Source organism: Dysidea avara, chromosome 2, assembly GCF_963678975.1.
Source record: "Dysidea avara chromosome 2, odDysAvar1.4, whole genome shotgun sequence".
NCBI classification, from domain to species: domain Eukaryota; kingdom Metazoa; phylum Porifera; class Demospongiae; order Dictyoceratida; family Dysideidae; genus Dysidea; species Dysidea avara.
In genome coordinates this window covers 47,963,778-47,984,520 of record NC_089273.1, presented here as the reverse complement: position 1 = coordinate 47,984,520, position 20,743 = coordinate 47,963,778, and the positions used below count along the sequence as shown (strand labels likewise).

General features: G+C 37.0%; 2 protein-coding genes across 4 annotated transcripts in view; both read left to right on the top strand.

Moving 5' to 3' along the window:
• Positions 1-20,743, top strand: part of LOC136247508 (uncharacterized) — a 161,725-nt gene that overhangs the window by 68,812 nt on the left and 72,170 nt on the right. For 2 of the 3 annotated variants that reach the window (XM_066039230.1, XM_066039232.1), the window contains exon 4: positions 12,252-12,380. The exons of the other annotated variant lie outside the window; for it this stretch is intronic. In XM_066039230.1, the coding sequence (XP_065895302.1) occupies positions 12,252-12,380 (129 nt within the window). The remainder of the gene's footprint in view (positions 1-12,251; positions 12,381-20,743) is intronic. 3 annotated transcript variants of the gene reach the window in all.
• LOC136246107 (tigger transposable element-derived protein 6-like) lies at positions 755-2,712 on the top strand. Its single transcript, XM_066037576.1, has one exon. It carries the CDS (start codon positions 755-757, stop codon positions 2,702-2,704), a length of 1,950 nt encoding a protein of 649 aa, XP_065893648.1. The 3' UTR covers positions 2,705-2,712.

Below are 20,743 nucleotides of genomic sequence, written 5' to 3'. Positions count from 1 at the left end.
TTTCTTTGTAGCTGAACTATCTACAAGGTAACTTCTTCTATTGATCTCTCTACAGGGTGATTTGTTTGTAGTTGAACTCTCTACATGGTAGTTTCTTTGTAGCTGAACTCTACAAGGTGATTTCTTCTAGCTGAACTATCTCTTTCCATAGTTGCATGAACTCCCTACAAGGTAACTTCTTCTAGCTGATCTCTCTACAGGTTGAATTATTTGTAGCTGATCACTCTACAGGGTGAATTGTTTGTAGCTGATCTCTATACAGGTTACCTGTTTCTAGCTGATCTCTTGAATTCTCTTCAGGATGACTGCTCTATTAGGATGACTGCTCTATTAGAGTATCTCGATCTCGCACTTGCTGCACCAAGTTGGATTTCGTGTTATAACCCCGTGGCTTTAAGTCTGATTCTTCTACACCATTGAAGAGCCTTTCTAAGATGATTACTCCATCTATACAGCGATTTTCAAAGCATTACCCCAAGCGGTTTATCTGGTAGGCGTGGCAAGTAATCGTTTTTTATTAGCTAATCTCGATTGCGTAATTGTTACACACTGTTGGTTTTTTCGTTGTATAGTAAGCGACCGATTATCGACCTAAGTATTTTCCGTGTTTCTTTCGGTTACTCCCCGTGTTATTCTACTACCTCGTGCTAATGGTCTTGCCAATTCTCACGTATTTTGAGTCGCCTGTAAGCTGAATTATGTATAGTGATATATGTTTAGCTTGTAACCATTGCTTATAATCATGTTGTTCGATATGCCACGACGCCAAGGACAGAGGAAAGTATTGAAGAAAAGGAAGCGTTCGAAGTCAGCACCGGCGGTATTACACACACCAACTAAGAAAAGAAGGAAGCAGTGGACAAATGAGCAAATGAAAAATGCCATGGAAGCTGTAGAAACCACCACGTGTGGAGTTAATGAAGCTGCTAGAGTCTATGGTGTTCCAGCTACAACATTGAAAGATAGGGTTAGTGGCAGAGTAAAACATGGGACAAAATCTGGTCCACCAAAATACCTAAGTGATGATGAAGAGAAAAAACTTGCAGATTTTTTAAAGGAATCTTCTGAGGTGGGCTTTGGGAAGACAAGAAGAGACGTTCTAAATATTGCAGAATCATATGCAAAGCAAAAGGGTGTGTTAAGAAAAGAGAGTGGGATAACTCAAGGTTTGTGGAGGTCATTCAGGGATAGCCAGGGTGATTTGTCATTAAGAAGAGGAGATAATACTGCACATGTTCGCATGGATGCGGTAAACGAAGAGACAATTAGTGATTACTTTGCTTTGCTTCAGACTGTGATGCAGAAACATGGAATAACGAACTCCCCAGGGCAGATATATAATGTTGATGAAAGTGGAGTCCCTTTGGATCCTAAGGCACCTAACGTTGTGACAAAAACTGGAGCTAAAAAGGTTCGATATCGTTCAACAGGCAGAAAAGGACAAATAACTATTGTTGCTTGTGGGAGTGCTACTGGGCAAGTCATCCCACCTACTGTAATTTTTGAAGCAAAAGGCGTTAACCACGCATGGACCAGTGGTGGTTTGCCTGGTATGACTTATGGTTACAGTGATTCTGGGTGGATCACCACTGATTTGTTTGAATCTTGGTTGAGTGGACACTTCCTGAAGCACGCAGTGTGTGAATGTCCACTTCTGTTGCTCCTAGATGGGCACAGTACCCATTATCAGCCTGAGGTTGTTCGGTATGCTAAAAGAAATGAAGTGTTGCTTCTATGTTTGCCTCCACACACCACTCATGAGGCTCAGCCTCTAGACTGTACAGTTTTATCCCCACTTAAAGCACGGTGGAGAACTGTGTGTCACGATTTTTTTCAGACCAATCCTGGAAAAGTAATTACAAAATTCAACTTTGTCAGTCTTTTTGTTCAAGCCTGGTCAAAAGCTGTTATTCCAACAAATATCATATCAGGCTTTCGAACCTGTGGTGTTTATCCACTTAATGTTTCTGCTATTCGTGTTGTACAAGTCAGACCTGAAAGAAACTCTGATAATGATTCTAATGCTGAACATCCTTGCCAAGGTGATATGAATGTTGGAGATAACAGTGGTGCTTCCACAGATGAAAGAAGGGATGGATTTACTTTGGAGCAAGAGATGTTATTCAAGAGACGATATGAAGAAGGACATGACTTGTATGTAGATGCCAACTACATCAGATGGATGAGGTTCCATCATCCAGAGGTGAATATTTCCATCCCTACAGAACAGGAAAGTGGATCATTACTTGATTCTTTACAGGAAATTACTCCAATCAGTCCTATTCCAATCGAATATCTTGAAGATGAAGTAACTGATGAACTGGTCTCTATGGATATGCAGTTATCAGCAATACCTGGAGCAACATCTTCTGAGTTGCAATTGCCAGTCACTTCTGAGCAACTGCCTACAAATTCTGAGCAGCAGTTACTTTCACCTGGATCAGCTGCTACCTCACTACCACCTGTAGACAATCAGAGTACAATAACCATTATCACATCATGCCCCAAGAATTCTACCCCGCCCTTAAGAGAGTTTCTCATTTATCCAGTAACAAATCGTAGTACCTCTACTACTCCTGCTGCACCTAAAAGATCAGTACCCAAAGCACGACTACTTACAAGCGATGAAAGCTTGGCCATGCTTGAAGAAAAGGAGAAAGCTAAGAAAGATGCACTTATAGAGAAAGAAAGAAAAAAAGGCTGAACGTATTGCAAAGAAACAGCAACGAGAAGAAGAAATGAAGAGAAAAAGAGAAGAGAAAGCTAGAAAAGCAGAGGAGAAAGCTAGAGAAAAGGCAATGAAGCAGCAAGAAAAGGCTAAGGTGTCATCAACAAGAGGAAGTGCTAAGAGAAAGCCTAAGGATCAGACATGTACCAAAAATCTACCTGCTACTGCAGCTACTAGCACTGTTACTAGAACAGCCACATCTGGAGTCAGGAATAGTGATGTAAGTGTGACTAACACTTTGACTGTGATCAGTGGAACTAGTGAATCTGTTGATTGCACTGGACAGGACGAGGACGATGAAGCTATTGACCCAGATACATGTTGTATGTGCTTTGGAAGGTATGAAGATGATGTATTGGAAGGTGCTGGAGCAGAATGGATCTACTGTGGATGTGGAAGATGGGTGCATGAAGATTGTGTGGAAGAGACTGTAATGGACAGTGACGGACAACAAAGACTTTGTACCTTTTGTGTGGATAAATATACTGTATAAACTTGTGATGCACATGACTTCTGTTATGTATATCCGATTACAATAATTTTTTTTGTCATAACACTATATAACCAACTGTATTGCATGGGGTATGTGGGGTAGTGGCAGAGTTTTTGCAAGTATTATAGCTAAGACCTTGGTCGATAATTCGTATGCAGCATTTGTATTGACGATCGATAATAAGTACCGGTGGTCGATAAACGGTACTTTACATGCTATCACATTGCCGTTCGTGGAGAAAAAAGTAAACTCGACATTCAAGTCAAAATTTATCACGTGATAGACCAAGGTCAGACGATGTTATTAGTGAAAACTGGATGATGATAGGTCGTTCCAGCACGAAAATACATTGCAAGGTACGTGCTATGGTCGTTAATCGGTCGCTTATGCTATCTTCCTGGTTTTTAGCTCGATTTCTTTCAAACCACAAAAGGTGTTTGGTTCAATAGTTAACCTATTCACCCACCGATTTTCAGCTTCTTCCCATACGCGGTTTACCCTGTAGGCGTGACAACATATTGGTGTTATTTTTCGTGAATAATCGATCATAACTCTTTTCCTGTTTATCGTATCTTCGCCAAAGTTGGAACAGAGATGCACCTTTATACCCCGCTTCAGTGTGCCAAATTTCAAGGCAATCGGATATGGCGTTCGCGTTTTATAGCAGTTTTTGTAAGTGTGCGAAAAGAGGAAGAAAAATAAGAAGAAAAAAACGAAGAAACTAAGCCAATTTTTGAAGTCGCATATCTCGGGAACGCGTGAAGCGATTTCGCTCAAATATGGAATGTGGAGTGCTGAAGGTGGAGGGAGTGTCCACAGCAAAAATCGTCTTGTTTCATCAAGGCAGCACAGAGCTACGGAGGTGCGAAAATTGCGTTTTCTTTCTTCCTGTCAATATACTCACGTGTGTTAGGCGCCGGCTTCTTGGGCCGCACGACACACTACCGTGTGTCTTGATAGTTATGTTCTGGTTAAACGTCTGTTGTTACATATAGCTTGTAATGTATGACTGTGTACAGTACGTATGTATGATAACTTACATTATGTGACCGTCTCAGTGAAAACCCATCTAGTTTGCACAAGCATGAATATTGAGAAAATCGAAATTTTAAATAATTCGTAAAATTACACATGCTACAAGAAAAAATATGCAAGTTTTTATTGGGCCAGTACTCGAAGAAGGAAGATTCAAATCGATTAAACTATACACCATCTTACTCACGGGGAGTTCAAAAATCTTTGTTTCATTTCTGTAGCCCCAATGGTTTGCGTGTCACATGAGTTTGTTTATGGAGTAGTAAACATAAACAAAATTATTGCTGTTTTTTTAACAAAACCACCTTCATATGCCTATGCACAGGTGAATGCAAGGCTAAAACTATACCTTAGTTGGTCTGCCAATCCATGGTGAACATTGTAAGCTAAATTCTAACTTTGTAGACTAATCCAAATGGAAGTTATGGCTGTGAATGCAGTTTATTTTTAGTATAGTCACTGTACAAATTGATTTCCTTGTTCTTCCTACTTTCTAGCGCTGTAATTCCAAAACTACTCACCACAGAAGTCTGAAACTTTGGTGAACCATTCCTTGGACTATGCAAATAATGTTGAGAAATTAAAAAATTATATTTTTGGAGGTTGTGCGAACTAGACAGGTTTTAGCTGAGATTGTCACATGTGTTACTATTGTACGTACATTCAGTGAAATTAAGTAATGGATATCTTTCAATCTTTCTTTACTATTGTTACTCTGTGATGTGTTGGCTGGTCCATCTGTAATGCTATAATTTTTATAGCATACTGTAGTATTGTTACTAGAGAATAAAGCAGATGGGGTTGATAATGGTCCTGTTCAGTGTCATGCATGGTATTGGGGACATTAGCTTTATATAAGTTAACCATATAATATTGTTATGTATGTACACTAAGCACAGAGTTGATGCTTGTTATCTGTATAGTAGTATTGTGAAACGGTGTGGAAAAACAGGTTATTAACTGGTATTGTCTTTTGCCCACTCACTTGGTAGACTTCTGCTGACAAGTGATAACATCATAACATAACCTCAAAGCATGTGTAAATGCTGTGTAACAACAAAATAATATTTAGGCAATTTGCAGTTGTTAATTTGGCGAAATACTCACTATTTAATTGTTATTAAATTTACTGATAAATTGGCACTACACTGTTGCACATGTTGTAGGCTGACAGAAGGATGAATTTGTATCCTGAATGTTTCTTGTGCTGAAATTTCTGCTTGTAGATTTAGTGCTCAGTCACAGTGAGCTGTCCACTGATCCCTTTCACAGGGTTACATCGTCTGACGCGTAATCAATATCTGAGTCTGACCTGGATTGGATCATGTGTGCAATGGATCAATTACTTCACATTGAAGTGTTTTAACCTAGTCCTGATACAATCTAGTTTTTTTGTGAGCCACACCCACTTATCATGATCATTTACAGGGTGTGTATCTCAAAGTAATACAGTAAACCTTTGATTTCTTTAGGATGTCATATCAAGTTACACATACAGTGTAACTGAGTGTTGACAATGTCATCAGTGGACTGCTCTTTGAAGCAAAACTACAAAGGTAATTGAAACTTAATACTGAGTAGAGACCTGACCAACTAGCACATTGAAAGTGACTATAGGTATTGCATCATAACTTCGAGATATGCATTTGTACAGGCTATACTGAAGTAGGCTACTCTCCTCTCTTTATATATTAGGAACTCTTGCTAGTGGCCATGGGCTTGGCTCCATGTAAGCTTACAGACAGCATCAAACATAAGATTCATACAGACTGTAATACTCTAATTGATAAATGAATAAAAGCAGATTCTTATAATTAGAGCGAATTTGCTAGTTTGTGTGTAAAATCACTGATATGAGCAGTTGTTCTTATAAATAAGACTTGTTCATGTTTTGTGTATACAGCTTCCCTAGAAATATCAGTACTGTTTATTTGGTGCATATAGGCACACATGTCAGAGAATAATAGTATAGTAATGAGCTAGTCATTTTGGGAGTGGGTAGCCATGTTAGTAGTGTGCATACTAAGATTCTATCATATAAACTATTGGCATATAGCTTATAATGTATGTGGACAGTATAGATCCTCGCTAATCCAAACTCCTGTAATCTGAACACTTGCTAATCCCAACAGTAGAAATGACTGTTCTATTAGGGTATTTTGAGAACAAGTGTTTGTTCTATTAGAGTATTTGAATAGGGTTCTGTATATAGTCAATAATCTGAACAATTTCACTACTTTTATCAACATGAGAACAGTGCTGTTCAGATCATTGAGGATCCACTGTTTAATAAATTGCTATAATATCCATTTTATTGTATTATTAACTTACAATGTGTGACTGTTGTGTGCACATACGATGAAATTAAGTGATAGATGACTCCCAATCTTTCTATGATAGTTCTGCTCTGTGTTGGCTGGTCCATCTGTTGCCCTATAATTTTGATAGCATACTTTAACATTGTTGCAAAGTTGTACTGAGCTTTCAGTGTCTTTGTATTGGTACTGGTGACATCAACTTTATAATAATATATGACCATGTATTTTGTGTATGTACACTGTGCACATGGCTTGCCCCTTGTTATCTGTACAATGGTCTTCTATAATTTAAATTCAGTAAATAATAGAAAGTTAAACCGATTGATTTATATATAGAATTCCATTCAAATACTCTAATAGCACATACACACTTAAACAAAATACTCTAATAGAACAGTCACTTCTGTTTGAATAACAAAACATTTGGGTATTGATGGCCGAACATTAAAGGGACCACTGCACTGAGGCATGTGTGACCTATTAGAGTATTTCGTCATGACGTGAACATTCTATTAGAGTAAGTGTATGTATTATTAGAGTAGTTGAACGTAACTATATAAACAAATGGGCTTCATTTATTTGAACAAATTCACTTAACTGGATGCTTTTAACGTTGAACTGAAACAGATGTTCGGATAATGGAGGTCCTACAATACTTGTTATACATCACAGTTAGACAAAGCAAATACAAATTGTTTTATATGTTAACAAATTTACTTGGTTATGTGTGACCCGGTCCTAGTAATAATAATAATAATAATAATAAAGGACAGCAACTGTTATGTATGCAGCACCATGCCAAGAACATAATATTAGCCTCTTGGGGATACACACAATGGTTCTCATTCTCTCTGTTGCTTGTGATGACTGTTCTATTAGAGTGCTTAACGGTTCTATTAGATTGTCTCAATCTTTTGAACTATTTTCCTGGTTTAATATTAACCCCAGTCTCACTGCAAACCTCCACAGACTTCACTATTTTCAAAGTACAGACATTCACTATAGCCATACTTACTCAACACTAACTTTATTATCATTAGAGTTTCTATTTGAGCTTTCAATATTCATAATCATCATAATTATCACATTTTATTCAAAATCAGACAATTGGACACATTATATATTACAAAAATTCAATGACTGAAGCTCAGCTAAACTGCTTTATCATGTTTTGGTAGTAGTTGACACATGACTGCATGTGTCATAATATAAAGCTCAAACCCACAATGAAAAGCACTCATTCCGTTAAGTGTAAACTTGTATATGTGACCGGATTTGCGAAAAGGTACCTTTTTCACACATAAAATTTGACCCATTTTTTCAACTTCCAAACGTTGTAACTTTTGTATCATTGCAAGCATGTGTCTGCAATTTTCCATGAATATGCCTACATCACTTGGTTACATTTTGATACAAACCGAAAGTCAAGCAGTGCAAGGAGTCAACAGTTATGACATTTTGTTTGCTGGTATGTCAAATGTGTGGAAAAGGTACCTTTTCGCAAATCCGGTCACATATAGTAAGACTGTAGTGCATTTTTCTACTCATTGTCAGGAATCACTTCACCATCACTACAGGGTGACTTGCTTCTAGCTGATCTTTCTACCGGGTGATTTTTTTCTCTTTACAAGGTGACTCCCTACTGGCTGAACTCTTTACAGGATGACTTGTTTCTACCAGATCTCTCTACAGGATGATTTGTTTCAAGCTGATCTCTCTACACAGTGATTTAATGTAGTTTATCTCTTTACAAGTTTACTAGTTTCTTGCTGATCTCTCTCTATGTGACTTGTAGTTGAACACCCTACTGAGTGACTTGATCAAGCTGATCTCTCTACAAGGTAGTTTGCTTCTGGCTGATCTCTCTACCGGGTGATTTGTTTCTAGCCGATCTCTCTACAGAGCTACTTGTTTCTACTGAGCTCTCTACAGGGTGACTTGCAACATAGCTGAACTCTCTACAGGGTGATTTGTTTGCAGCTGAACTGTCTTCAGGGTGACTTGTTTGTAACTGAACTCTCTGCAGGGTGATTTGTTTTTTGTACTAGTTGAAGGTTGACTTGATTGTAGTTGAAATCTTTATTGGGTGACTTGTTGTCAGCTGAACTCTTTACATAGTGACTTTATTGTTACTGAACGTTCTAATAGATCGTCTTATTATATAGCTGAATGTTCCACTAGGGTGACTGCACTATTAGAGTATCTCGATTGTACACTTGTTACATCTAGTTCACTTTCATAGTGTATTCTAAACTAATTTATCTACCTCTCTACCTAATTCTGTTAACTAATTTGCCTGGTAGGTGTAGCAAGTATTACTTTTTATTGAACAAAACTTGATGGTGTGATTTTTACATATGGTTGGTATTTTTGTTATGCGTAACTCAATTACTGTTAGTGCGATTTCTTTCAAACTGCAAAAGGTTTGCACTACGATGGTTACTCCATGTACAGATTGATTTTCAAGTCATTTTTTCAAGCAGTTTACCCTGTGGCTGTGACAAAAAATTGCTATTGAATTTTTTTTAAATTGTGTATAACTTCCTTTTTCTTTATTGAATGTGAACAACATTTGGATTGCAAATGTACTGCATTATGTTCTTACTTCCTTCCAAATTTGAAGAAAATTCAGTAAAGCAAGCGTGAGATATAGTGATTTTTCTAAGTGGGAAGAAAAGAAGGAGAATAAGACGAAAAAATATTATACGAAGAAACTAAGACGAACTTTGAAGGCACATAATCTCAGTGATGGCTTAGTGGATTCAACTCATATTTGAAACAGAAGGTGCCCCACCCCAAGGGAGTATCCACAGCAAAAATGATTAATTTTCAATCAGGCACTATTAAACCTCTGATGTGTGAAAACAACATTTTCTTGGTTACTGTAAAAGCACTTGTCTGTTGCATGCCCATACTGACTGTACTTGGTCACACGACAATCTATCGTCTGTCTTGTTCTATCCAGTTCTGTGTGGCCTTTAACTTCTAACAGGTGATTGCATAATTCTTCCAGCACATAAAAGGTTTCTTAATCTGATTGGCTAATTATTATATCATCTTGTTGTTGTACTTTAAAGGTTTCACATGTCAGCAATTCTGATTGGCTACTAAAAATATCAATATTTGTTGCACTTAAAGGACCTTCTGTTTGTCAGCTTATTTGACTGGCTATTCATCGTATCACTTTCTTGTTGCACTTTTAAGGTTTCTATAATTCTGTTATTCTATTGGCTACCTTACAGGGCAATTGCAAAACAAACCATGTGATTTGGGATTAATTGCACTCCTACTATTGTATGGCAAACTAAATAGCTATGTAGTTAGAGTTAAAATTAAGTAATAATTAAGAATGCAGCAAGACTAAACGTAGAGCACGAGTCAATTATATAAGGCCCAAAATTACTTTTCATGCAGTACGAAAATTCTGTATATTAGGGATCATGATGGTTTGGTTTTACTGACCAAAAATAGCACCAGAAACTAGCCTCAGTTCCCTCCATTGCAACTTGGTAGCATTGATTAGGTAGAGTTAAGCCTGAAAATGTCTTCAGACCACCCAAAACCCTTTCAACAAGTCCATATGAAATTATATTGTTTAATTTTATTCACTGTTCAACATCACTTCATCCCGAGATGTGCCTTTTTGTTAACCATAGTACCTACAATACATACATCATGAACTTCTCTTTGTCCTCCTTTGTGTAGCAGTTCTCTACAAGGTGCCAATTTGCGATAGCATAATACAGCTTCCCTGTGGCTGTGTTGCCTAGTTACCACACTTATCACCCATTTTCTCCATAAAACAGATTAAACGTCAAGACGTTTCTCATACTGTTGTTTTGTTTGTAACACTTTTATAACAAGTGAAACATTCCTGGAAACATTCCTGAAAACAAAGAGTAATGGCCACCTTAATCTTCAGTATGTAAGTGATTGTTGAGGGCACATGTTCAGACACTAAATTAATTTTATAATTATATACATGCCTGGTGCCATTCATTTTTAATGCGGTATGCTTAGGTTCAGTAGTCTTAAAAGTAACTAAACGCACAGAAGGAAATCAATAATTTAAAGTTGGATTAAGGATTAAAGAACAAGCAGTAATGAAACAAGGAAATTGCAAAACTATCAAAACAAGAGAGGCTGTTATATCTATAGATGTACTAGTGGACATTTAAATCTCATTCATATTGTAATATAATTATGGGCAGAAGTACAGGAACTTTATGCCAACTAGTATATCTGCATGTATTGTCAACTTCCATTGTTTCCCCACATTTTAGCTATTCCCTCATTTCACTAGTACATAGTCCTACTTACTAATTTTCCTTCTACTTGTTACAGTTGAACATTCCATCTTAGCTGTTCCAGTTATCAGATCTTTTTGTAGCTGTAGTTACTTTTACTTCCATGCCAAGCTGTTGTAATATATGTGACCGTCTCAGCAAAAACCCGACTTGTTCGCACAATTTTGGAATTTTTTTAGTTTCTCAGCATTACCTGCAGTGTCCAAGGAATGGATCACCAAAGCTTCAACCTCCTGTGGTGAGTAGTTTTGGAATTATAATGGTAGACAGTAGGAAGAGCACGATAATCGATTTATACAGCAACCATACTAAAAATAAACTACAGACACTTGCATTCACAACCATAACTTCCGTTTGAATTAGTCTAAAACGTTGCAATTAGGCTTAAAATGTTCATCATGGATTAGCACATCAGCCAAAGTATAGTGTTAGCCCTGTGGTTACTTTCGCATATGGGTATGAAGGCAGTTTAATAGACGGAATGATGACAATCTTGTTTAAGTTTACCGCATTGTAAACAAACACTGTAACATGCATACTGTTTGAGCTACAAAAACTAAACAAAGTGATAGTATAAAGTTTTATTCGATTTGAGTCTTCCTTCTTTAAGCTTGATAAATACATGGGTATTTTCTTATACATAAAATACGTAATTTTACGAACAAGGTTGGGGTAAATCATTACTTATGTAATGCTTTACGTAATAATTATTACTTTTATGGTAACAAAGTAATAATGAAATACACTATAAAGCAGGTGATATAACTCAAGTTACTTTACTTACAAATGTAATGCTTTACCTAAGTAATATAGTTACTATAATGAGTCTAATATTATGCAATATTAATACAGCAAGTAACGAAGTTACAATAATCTTGTTATTAATGCACTGAATAATTCCTAGCTACAAGCGAAGTAACGAAGCATACTGAATGAAGCTTGTTCACCAGCTTGTTACTTATAATTAAGATTTGTAGATTGCCCAACAATGCAATCATGTCACCTGATAAGGTGTTAGTTTCACAATTGACAGTTTAAGGCTGTGAACACAAAATAATATAATATGTAATATTATTATAGTTACTTTGTTTTGTGGGTAATATGCAACTGTAACTAGATAGTTCAGTTGCAAGTAATATGTAACAAGTTACTTTTTAAAAATGATTGCCCCGACACTGGTTACGAAATTTCGGTTTTCTCAATAATTATGCATACTAGTGCAAGTAAATCGGGGTTTTTGCTGAGACGATCACATATAGAGGATAATAATAATAGTACACTATATTATTGGTATACTGTACATATGATTAGCTATGCAGTACTGCTTACTAATTTCTCTATTTATCTCTAATCTCTTTGAATATATACAGAATTTTGCTGAGCATGTAGAATCAATTTGTAAAGACAAAGCACCATCATCACGGTTTCCAGTAATGGACATAGCATGTGGCTACCACAGTTATCTATTCACTTTAGTAAATTTGGAGAAAGTGAAAAAGGTATGTATTTTAATGTGTTTGATGGTACATACATCTAACCCAAAACAGCTAGCTGTCAAAAAAGAGTTTGCCCCCCAAAATGACTATGGTGAAAAAGATGTGAAATCCAAGGTGGCGGCCAAGAAATGGCTGTGATGGTAGGTTAATAGCAAATAATTTAATAATGACAATTCAGGTGAATTTGTGTTACCTCCTCCAAGTTTCACTAGGATTCGGCACCAAATTCACCTGAATTGTTGTTATTAAAATTTTTACCATTAACCTACCATCACAGCCATTTCTTGGCCACCACTTAGGATTTCACTATAGCTTTTTTGGGGCTGCTCTATTTTTTTATAGCTTGGCTGTTTTGGATTAGATACCACTTCTTTTTGTATTTACATATCCTAAAGCCAGCCTATGGCCAGCTTAGGAGCTTTTTAAACCTATATATTTTCTTTGCTGCAGGAAGCAGAAAAATTTTGAAGTAGATTTTAATACTTTAACTATTTTTGATTTATCAATAAATACAAAATAATGATATATATATGTGTATATTTTATTACATGCCAATAATTCCCTACAGGATAACTTGTTTCAGCTTAACTCTTTACTAGGTGACTTGAAATGCAGCTAACCTCTCTACAGAGTGATTTGCTTGCAGCAGAACTTTCTACAGGATTCTCCCTACAGGGTGGCTTGATTCTAGCTGAACCCTCTACAGGGATATTTGTTTGTAGCTGAATTTTCTACAGGGTAATTTGTTTGTGACTAAACTCTCTCTAGGGTAATGTTGTTTGTAGCTGATCTCTCTACAGGGTGACCTGTTTCTCTCTACAAGCTGACCTGATCTATCTACAGGGTGATTTTTTTTGTGGGCAAACTTTCTAGGTTGGTTTATTTGTAGCTGACCCCTTTATGGGGTAACTTATTTGTAGCTGATCTTTCTACAGGGTGAACTGTTTTTACCTGATATCACTAGGGTGATTTGTTTGTAGCTGTACTCTTTACAGAGTGACTTGTTTGTAGCTGATTTCTCTAGAGGGTGATTTTTTTCTAGCTGAACTCTCTACAGGGTGATTTGTTTTTAGCCGATCTCTGTACAGGGTGACTTTTTCTAGCTGAGCTCTCCACAGGGTGACTTAATTGCTTGTAGCTGAACTCTATACAATGTGATTTGTTTGTGGCTGAACTTTCTACAGGGTGAATTGGTTCCAAGCTGATCTCCCTACAGGATGACTTGTAATGATCTGAATTGCTAGAGTGATTTATCTGTAGCTGCAATGCGACTGTTCTATTAGAGTATCTTGGTAGTTGAATGCTAGGGTGACTGTTCTATTAGAGAATCTTGATCTTGATTTTTTCAGAGGTAAATAATGTTTTGCTACGTGTAGTTCGCTTTCGAATCATTACTAAGTGGTTTGTAATCCAGTTCTTCTGTGCTACTGTAAGGACATTCTATAATGATTATTCCAGCTACATGCCAATTTTAAACTCATTGCTCTAAGCAGTTTGCCTGGTTGGTGTGAAAAATAATAGTGTTTTTTTTCATAAAATTTGATTGTGTAATTGTGACACAGATTAGGTTTTGTGTCATATCTCCTTGGTCTTTATCTCAATTCTTTTCAAGCCACTAAAAGACACTCCTATATACGATGGTTACTCCATCTACATAGTCAATTTTCAGCTCATTCCTTCAAGGGGTTTATGCTGTGGGTGTGACAGATGTTCAGCCTTATTTGATGTAAATAATCGGTCATAACTCCATGAATGTTCATCAGATTCCTACAAGACTTGGTACTGAGATCCGCTTTAATGAGCCCTTTAAGTGTGCAGCTTGATCAGAGTATGCATTTGTATTATATGGCAGATTTTGCAAAGTGTGCAGAAAGAAGAAGTAGAAGAAAACAACTCAAAACTTTGGCCGCTCATATCTACAAATGGCTGGGAAATTTTCTTAAAATTTCATATGTAGACTCCCCTACCACGCTGGCACTCCTGTTGCAAATTTGGTTTCAATCAGATAATGGATCATGGAGCTAAAAGGCATGAAAATCACGTTTACCGTCTTCCTGTTAATATACTCAGTGTGGTGCACCGACTTCTTGGGTTGCACGACACACTTATGTAACTAAATTGATATACTTTTCACTAGCTGGGCACAATGATAGTACATTTTCAAATTAAGATAAGCTTCTTGCAAGAAACAGCCTTCTTTATTCTCACACCTTTTGTAATGGAATATGATATCTCACTGCAACACATTTCATGAAGTTTAAAACCTTAAACCAAGTTAATGTGGGTAGGGCTGCAGTTAAACATAATCCATCAGTTGAGTGAGTCAGTGTCGCTAATTGCAATTACATCATGTGCACACGTATGTGCGTCTATTGGAATTACGTGTGTGATAGGTAGCACCACGTGTCATAGCAGTGGTGTGGAGTGAAGACAGCTTGTAATCTGGCGTGGAGTGAAGACAGCTTGTAGTGGTGTGTAGTAAGACAGCTTGTAATTTCGCTTATCGGAATTATACGTGTGATAAGTAGCACCACATGTCATAACAGTGGTGTGGAGTGAAGACGGCAGCCAGGAAAACCCAGTCTGGGAATGCTCCAGCGTACCTCGAATCCAGTGAGCCCATTCCATGTAGCTATGTCTGTTTTATGATAGTGTGAATGCATGCGAGTGTACATGGGACAATGATTGGTACATTGGTAAGCCTCTAAAGTGCTGTGTAAATTGAAGTTCAAAATTGTTGCAAAAAAGTTAGATAAATAGCCGCTTGTGCACATATATAAGGTAAAAGCCACCTTTACAAGTACTACGAGAAGCCATAAAATGTACATCTATTTGCCTCTAGTATTCAGGGCTTACATCAGCACAACAAACACACAGGTCACTCTTGAGAAGTGCCATGGGAGAAACAAGTGAACACAGCACAAAATCACTAGCCATTTATAACCAGTTATCACAGCTAATTATTATTTGTGGAGACTTTGTTGTCTATGGTGTTAATACAGGTAACATCCTCATAGGCAACCAACCCCAGTGGCATTATAATTTTCAAGTTGTCCTAAGTGCAATATAAATAGGGACCAGTCTATTTTGCTTTTTTTCCCACCTATTTTTCCTTCCAGCAATTCTTTTATTTTTCACCTATTATGCTCCATATTTTGCTCAAGAATTATAAATTTTGCTCAGCACTGATCTTTGTTAATTGAATATTTCCAGTTGCAAAGCTACAGTTTTGCCTTAAAGTGACTGTTCTATTAGAGTATCTCGATCAACAATTACTTCTAACATGTAAAGCAAGAAGCTAGCTAATATTGCTTAACACGTGTGACTGTTTTATTAGGGTATTTCGATTGTCACTTGTTGTTCCTGTAACAATTAGCTATGCATTGTCGATATTTTAGTGCGTCTGACTGTTCTATTAGAGTATCTCGATCTTTTGTGCAATTTTTATGTCCACTTCACAAAAATTGCACCTATTATGCCAGCATTTTGCTCATTGCTTTTACCCACCCATTATGCCAAAAGTTTTGCCGGTGAAATCGACGGGTCCCTAAATATAAATCAACAACCCATTTAGCTTCTTCAAACTGTGTGGCTACATCTAGGATTGCAGTCTAACTGTTTTGTATATCAGTTTTTCTATGTTCTCTTACTATGCTAATTTGATTCAACATTGCCAAACTTGTTATTTAGTAGCACTTAACACTATGAGTTCTATCATGTGATGTCAGTGGCTAATACAAAGGAGGTGGATATCATCTGGTGGCTTACAAATCAAGACACAATTACATGTAAATGTCACATGGTGATTTAAAATCAATTTCTGATGGAAATTTGTGTCTTTGTTTAGATTATCTTACAGTACATTAGGTTAAGCTAGCTATCTGTCACATTTCAGTTCTGAATTTTTTGCAAGCAACCAATAAACAAAACAACAACAACAAATGTTGTACCAAAAGGATATACTTCTAACTATTAGGCAGTTTCTTCTGCTCAAGGTGCTATCTGGAATGTGCTGAGTTGTATAAATGAGCTTGTGTTGTCTGGAATGTGCTGAGTGTACAGGGAAGCATTTGTGCAATCATGGAATGTGTTGAGTATGACATAATGATATCTGTGAGGAATGTGCTGTGTGTATGCGTGTATTTGGTGGTTGCCATGCATACATAAGATACCGTTTGTTTGTTGAAGAATCTGGGGAAGTGCTGGTATAGTGTTCTCTCTCCTAAGTTGTTTATGAAAACCAGCTACTGTTAATGCCTACTCAGTGCTCAATGTTTAATGTCTTTTACATGATTTGACAGACCAACATGTGGCATGGTCAGCCATTGATACATGATGGTGAGTAGTTTACATAATGTAGTGTTTATTGGGAGCTTATTTGATAGGTCATAATGTCAAAGTTTGTTGTGACCAGTCGGAAATACCATTACGCCAACTACATTAATATACCTTATCTTGTGTAGGCATTATACCATATACCACTCTCCCAATTGCAGAAGTATTGATAACCAAGAAACACATGTTAGTATGCTGACTTAATAATGCAAGTACTGTTGTTATAGAGTGCTATGCAGCTACAAATCACATGCTTTTTAGGAGAAATCCCTGCATGCCAGACAACCAAAAGAAACCCTAAGGGTGCAAATGTAACAATCCAAATGATCTAGTTGAATGTTGTATTGGAGCATTTTACACTGTATACTAAAATATACAGTGGACTTTCCTACCCAGATCTCCATTATCTAGGCACATCTGTTGTCCATTGACTATGCCAATCACAATATGGAAGCATTCACTTGTCTTCTCATGTTGCCAAATCATGCCTATATGTAAATCTGATATGCTACTCTCCATCATCTTTGCATATTTGCTTTACTAACCATGTTCTAATAGGCATATTCCCATTCACGTAGAGAGTGAACCCAAGTCACTAATAAATATAAATATATATCTTTGGTGTGTGCATACATCAGTGAGGTACCTGAGTTATTTATGTGTATCACAGTGGTTCTGTGCACAGTCACCAACTATATAATGTAAAAAAAAAGAAAAAAAGGTTTGCACTGTAGGGCACGTTTTTAGCAATGTTGACACTAGGATTGAATATACACGTGAAGTTGTGCATTACCTTTGCACAACTACAGGCTATGTGCCCATTGGGATCTTTCATTGCTACTACCACTGTCCACTTTGCTCCAACTCTGTGATAGATTGCTTACAGACTACCGTATGACAACAAATATTGGTGAAGCTAATATTTGGCGATTTGCTATTAAATTACAGTTGGCGAAATTTAGATTTGGCGAAATGCTCTCACTAAAAAAATGGCAAATGGCTTAAGTACGATGCTGTACTGACTCGCTTTGACGCCGCATTGTACTGCTCCAATTTCTTTCGTATACGCACCCACTTTCAGGTTTATTTGCTGTCTGTAGGCATACTCGCCCATTTATCAATGGCTGTACACGAATTTATGTCTGCTGCTGTCTGCAAGCTTACATAGAGCCACACCCACTAATCGAGTATGAGTTCTAGTCTAGTCAGTAAGCCACACCCATTTGCATGCGTGGAACCACGCTAATTTACCAGTTTCAACAGTATCTACGAATTTTTGTAAAAAAACCCTACTTCAACAACTGCTTGGCCCAAGGTTTATTTGTATCTGTTTAATGTGTTTGTTTATGTGAATAAAATTATCAACGAGTTTTAAAATATATATATATATTGACGAAATTTAAATTTGGCGGACTAGTGACGAATCGCCAATTCGCCAAATTTAGTTCACCGCCAAATTTAATTGATATACGGTATGTGCCTATTTCCCGTAATAGCTACATCACTTGCGGGGAGACTACACAGCATCTTGTCACATGCTGAAGGTACCCATGTTTACTAGACATCAAGGTCCAAAGTTGTCATATTACATATTATAATATATATTTGTGTAAGGCTTGTACCTATATTAAGTATATTTCAATCATATCATTACTTACTGCACAATACTGTATTCTTATCTGGGTGAGTGCATCTTTGTGCATCTTTGTCAGTGTGGACCTCCCATGTTGCAGTTTGGCACTGTACATATGAACCAGTTGTGTTACAGGTTTCCCAATTGGGGAAAGGTTCACTAATCACTCACCTTTCTATGGCACTAGTAAATATGGACAGGTCATCCCCAAGCCATTAGGTTGGTTGGTAAATCAGACCAGTGTGGTATTTAGGTTTGTAGCATTATACCAGTAGAAAGGGAGAAAGGACTTTAAGAATACAATACCAATACAACAAGAGTGGTATTTATCCCAAATTTCACTACTATACCCATGCTATTCCCAGTTAATACCATGCTTGCTGCATATACGCATGCTGTGCATTAGCATTGCTATGTACGCAATTTGTCACTATGTACTAAACACGTGTCAACACTAATTGGCGCTACATTGTTAACATAAATTCTAGCCAATGAAATTGCAATTACAACTTTTTCACTGCTGTCAGTGGAATACGGGATAAATTTCACTGCTACTATTGAGACTTCTGTATGGGCAGTGAAACAGGTATGGTATTACAGATAGTATTTAACAGCATTACATATGAATGTACAGGGTATATAGATACATTGATCATTCGAATGTTATTTAAACCCCTGATTATCCTAACAATATAAGTGATTGTTCTATTAGAGTAATTTGGCATCAGGTATAGTGTTGTTCTTTAGAGTAGTCTGGTATGTTGATGAATGCACTTTAGCTGTCTGGGCAAGTTGGTGTTATGGAATTTCTATGAATATTGTGTTTTATGGAATGTATTGAATTCCATTGTGCAATATGTGTACATAAAGAGGTATATGTATATGTGACCGGATTTGCGAAAAGGTACCTACCTTTATCACACACAAATTTGACCCATTTTTTGAACTCTAAAGATTCATAACTGTTTGATCATGGCATATAACTGCTTGAAATTTTCGATAAATGTAGCTACAGTATGTGGCTACATTTTGTGGCTACATTTTGATACTAAGAGCAAGTTAATCGGTATAAGGAGTCAAGTGGTACATCATTTTGTTTGATGGTATGTCAAATGTGTGGAAAAGATACCTTTTCGCAAATGCAGTCACATATATGGGTGCTACTCAAAGGTGGGTACACATAGATCCAGTTTGAGTACACTTGCGTACAGATATGATCAGTGTACACACATTACTCACAGTGATAAAATGTATATTCTCCATAATAATTGTACTTTTCACAGAGATTTATTACTGTAGCTGTCTGTCTATTGTTTGCTGTTACTACAATAATATGTGTGGTGTGTCATCTCATCTGCTGTCATCATAGCATCCGCCTTATGACAAAAAAAAACTAAAAAACAAAAAAAAACAAAAAAACAAGAATGGACAAGTTTTCAGCTATGTTGCCAGTAGCTGTGGACCTACTACAGCCGCATGGTTGACCATATGACTGTATTCTTGTTTTACTCTACTGGCCACACTTTGTGCAACTATGTTGCCATGCAGCTGCGGGACCTCGAGTGTGTGGGCACAGCATCACAGCTACTGTGCTATGTGGCTCTATATTCTGGATTAGATACAGGTGTTGAATTAGAGAGGCGTCACAGTAATAGCTTTAAAAAAATATAAGAACAATGTTTATATACCACATTCACACCTCACTTCGAAGAGAAAAGAAGGTGTATAAGTAGTATAATAGCACTACTATCAGTGCTCAGGAATGCATTAACGAGAACAAAGGAGGACACTGGTAAGTCCGTGAAGAATGCATTTTACATACTGTGGTATACCAAAATACACCTCTCAGGTCGAAGCAACATCGAAAAGTGAGAAAATCAAGCCCTGTAACCTTAGCCATTGTTGAGTTATGCTTGCCTGAAGGAATCAGTCAGTCAGTTACTCTCATCCAGTAGAAAATTCCATTAAATATATATATAATATATATTTTTTAATTCCATAGTTACTTGTTTGGAAGCATTTCGGATCAATCTAAAGGCTTGTTTTGGCTTAGTTTTGCTTGACTAATGCAGCCTCATCGTCATCTGGAAAAAGTGAAGCTGGTTTTTGGGTGATGTTTTTTCATGGACCACACCTACTCCTTTGTGGTCCCTACTATACAGTACTATCGTACTGTATAATATTGTGCAACTGCAGCCTTTGAAGCAATTTAACACCTTTTGGTGATGACGAATCAAGACACACAGTAGTGTGTTGTGTGGCCCAAGAAGCTGGTGCACAACACTGTGAGTATATTGACAAGAAGAAAGAAAATGCGATTTTCATGCATTTGTAACTCTGTGCTGCCTTTATAAAACACTACAACTGTTGCTGTGAACATGCCACGCCAACTTCAGTA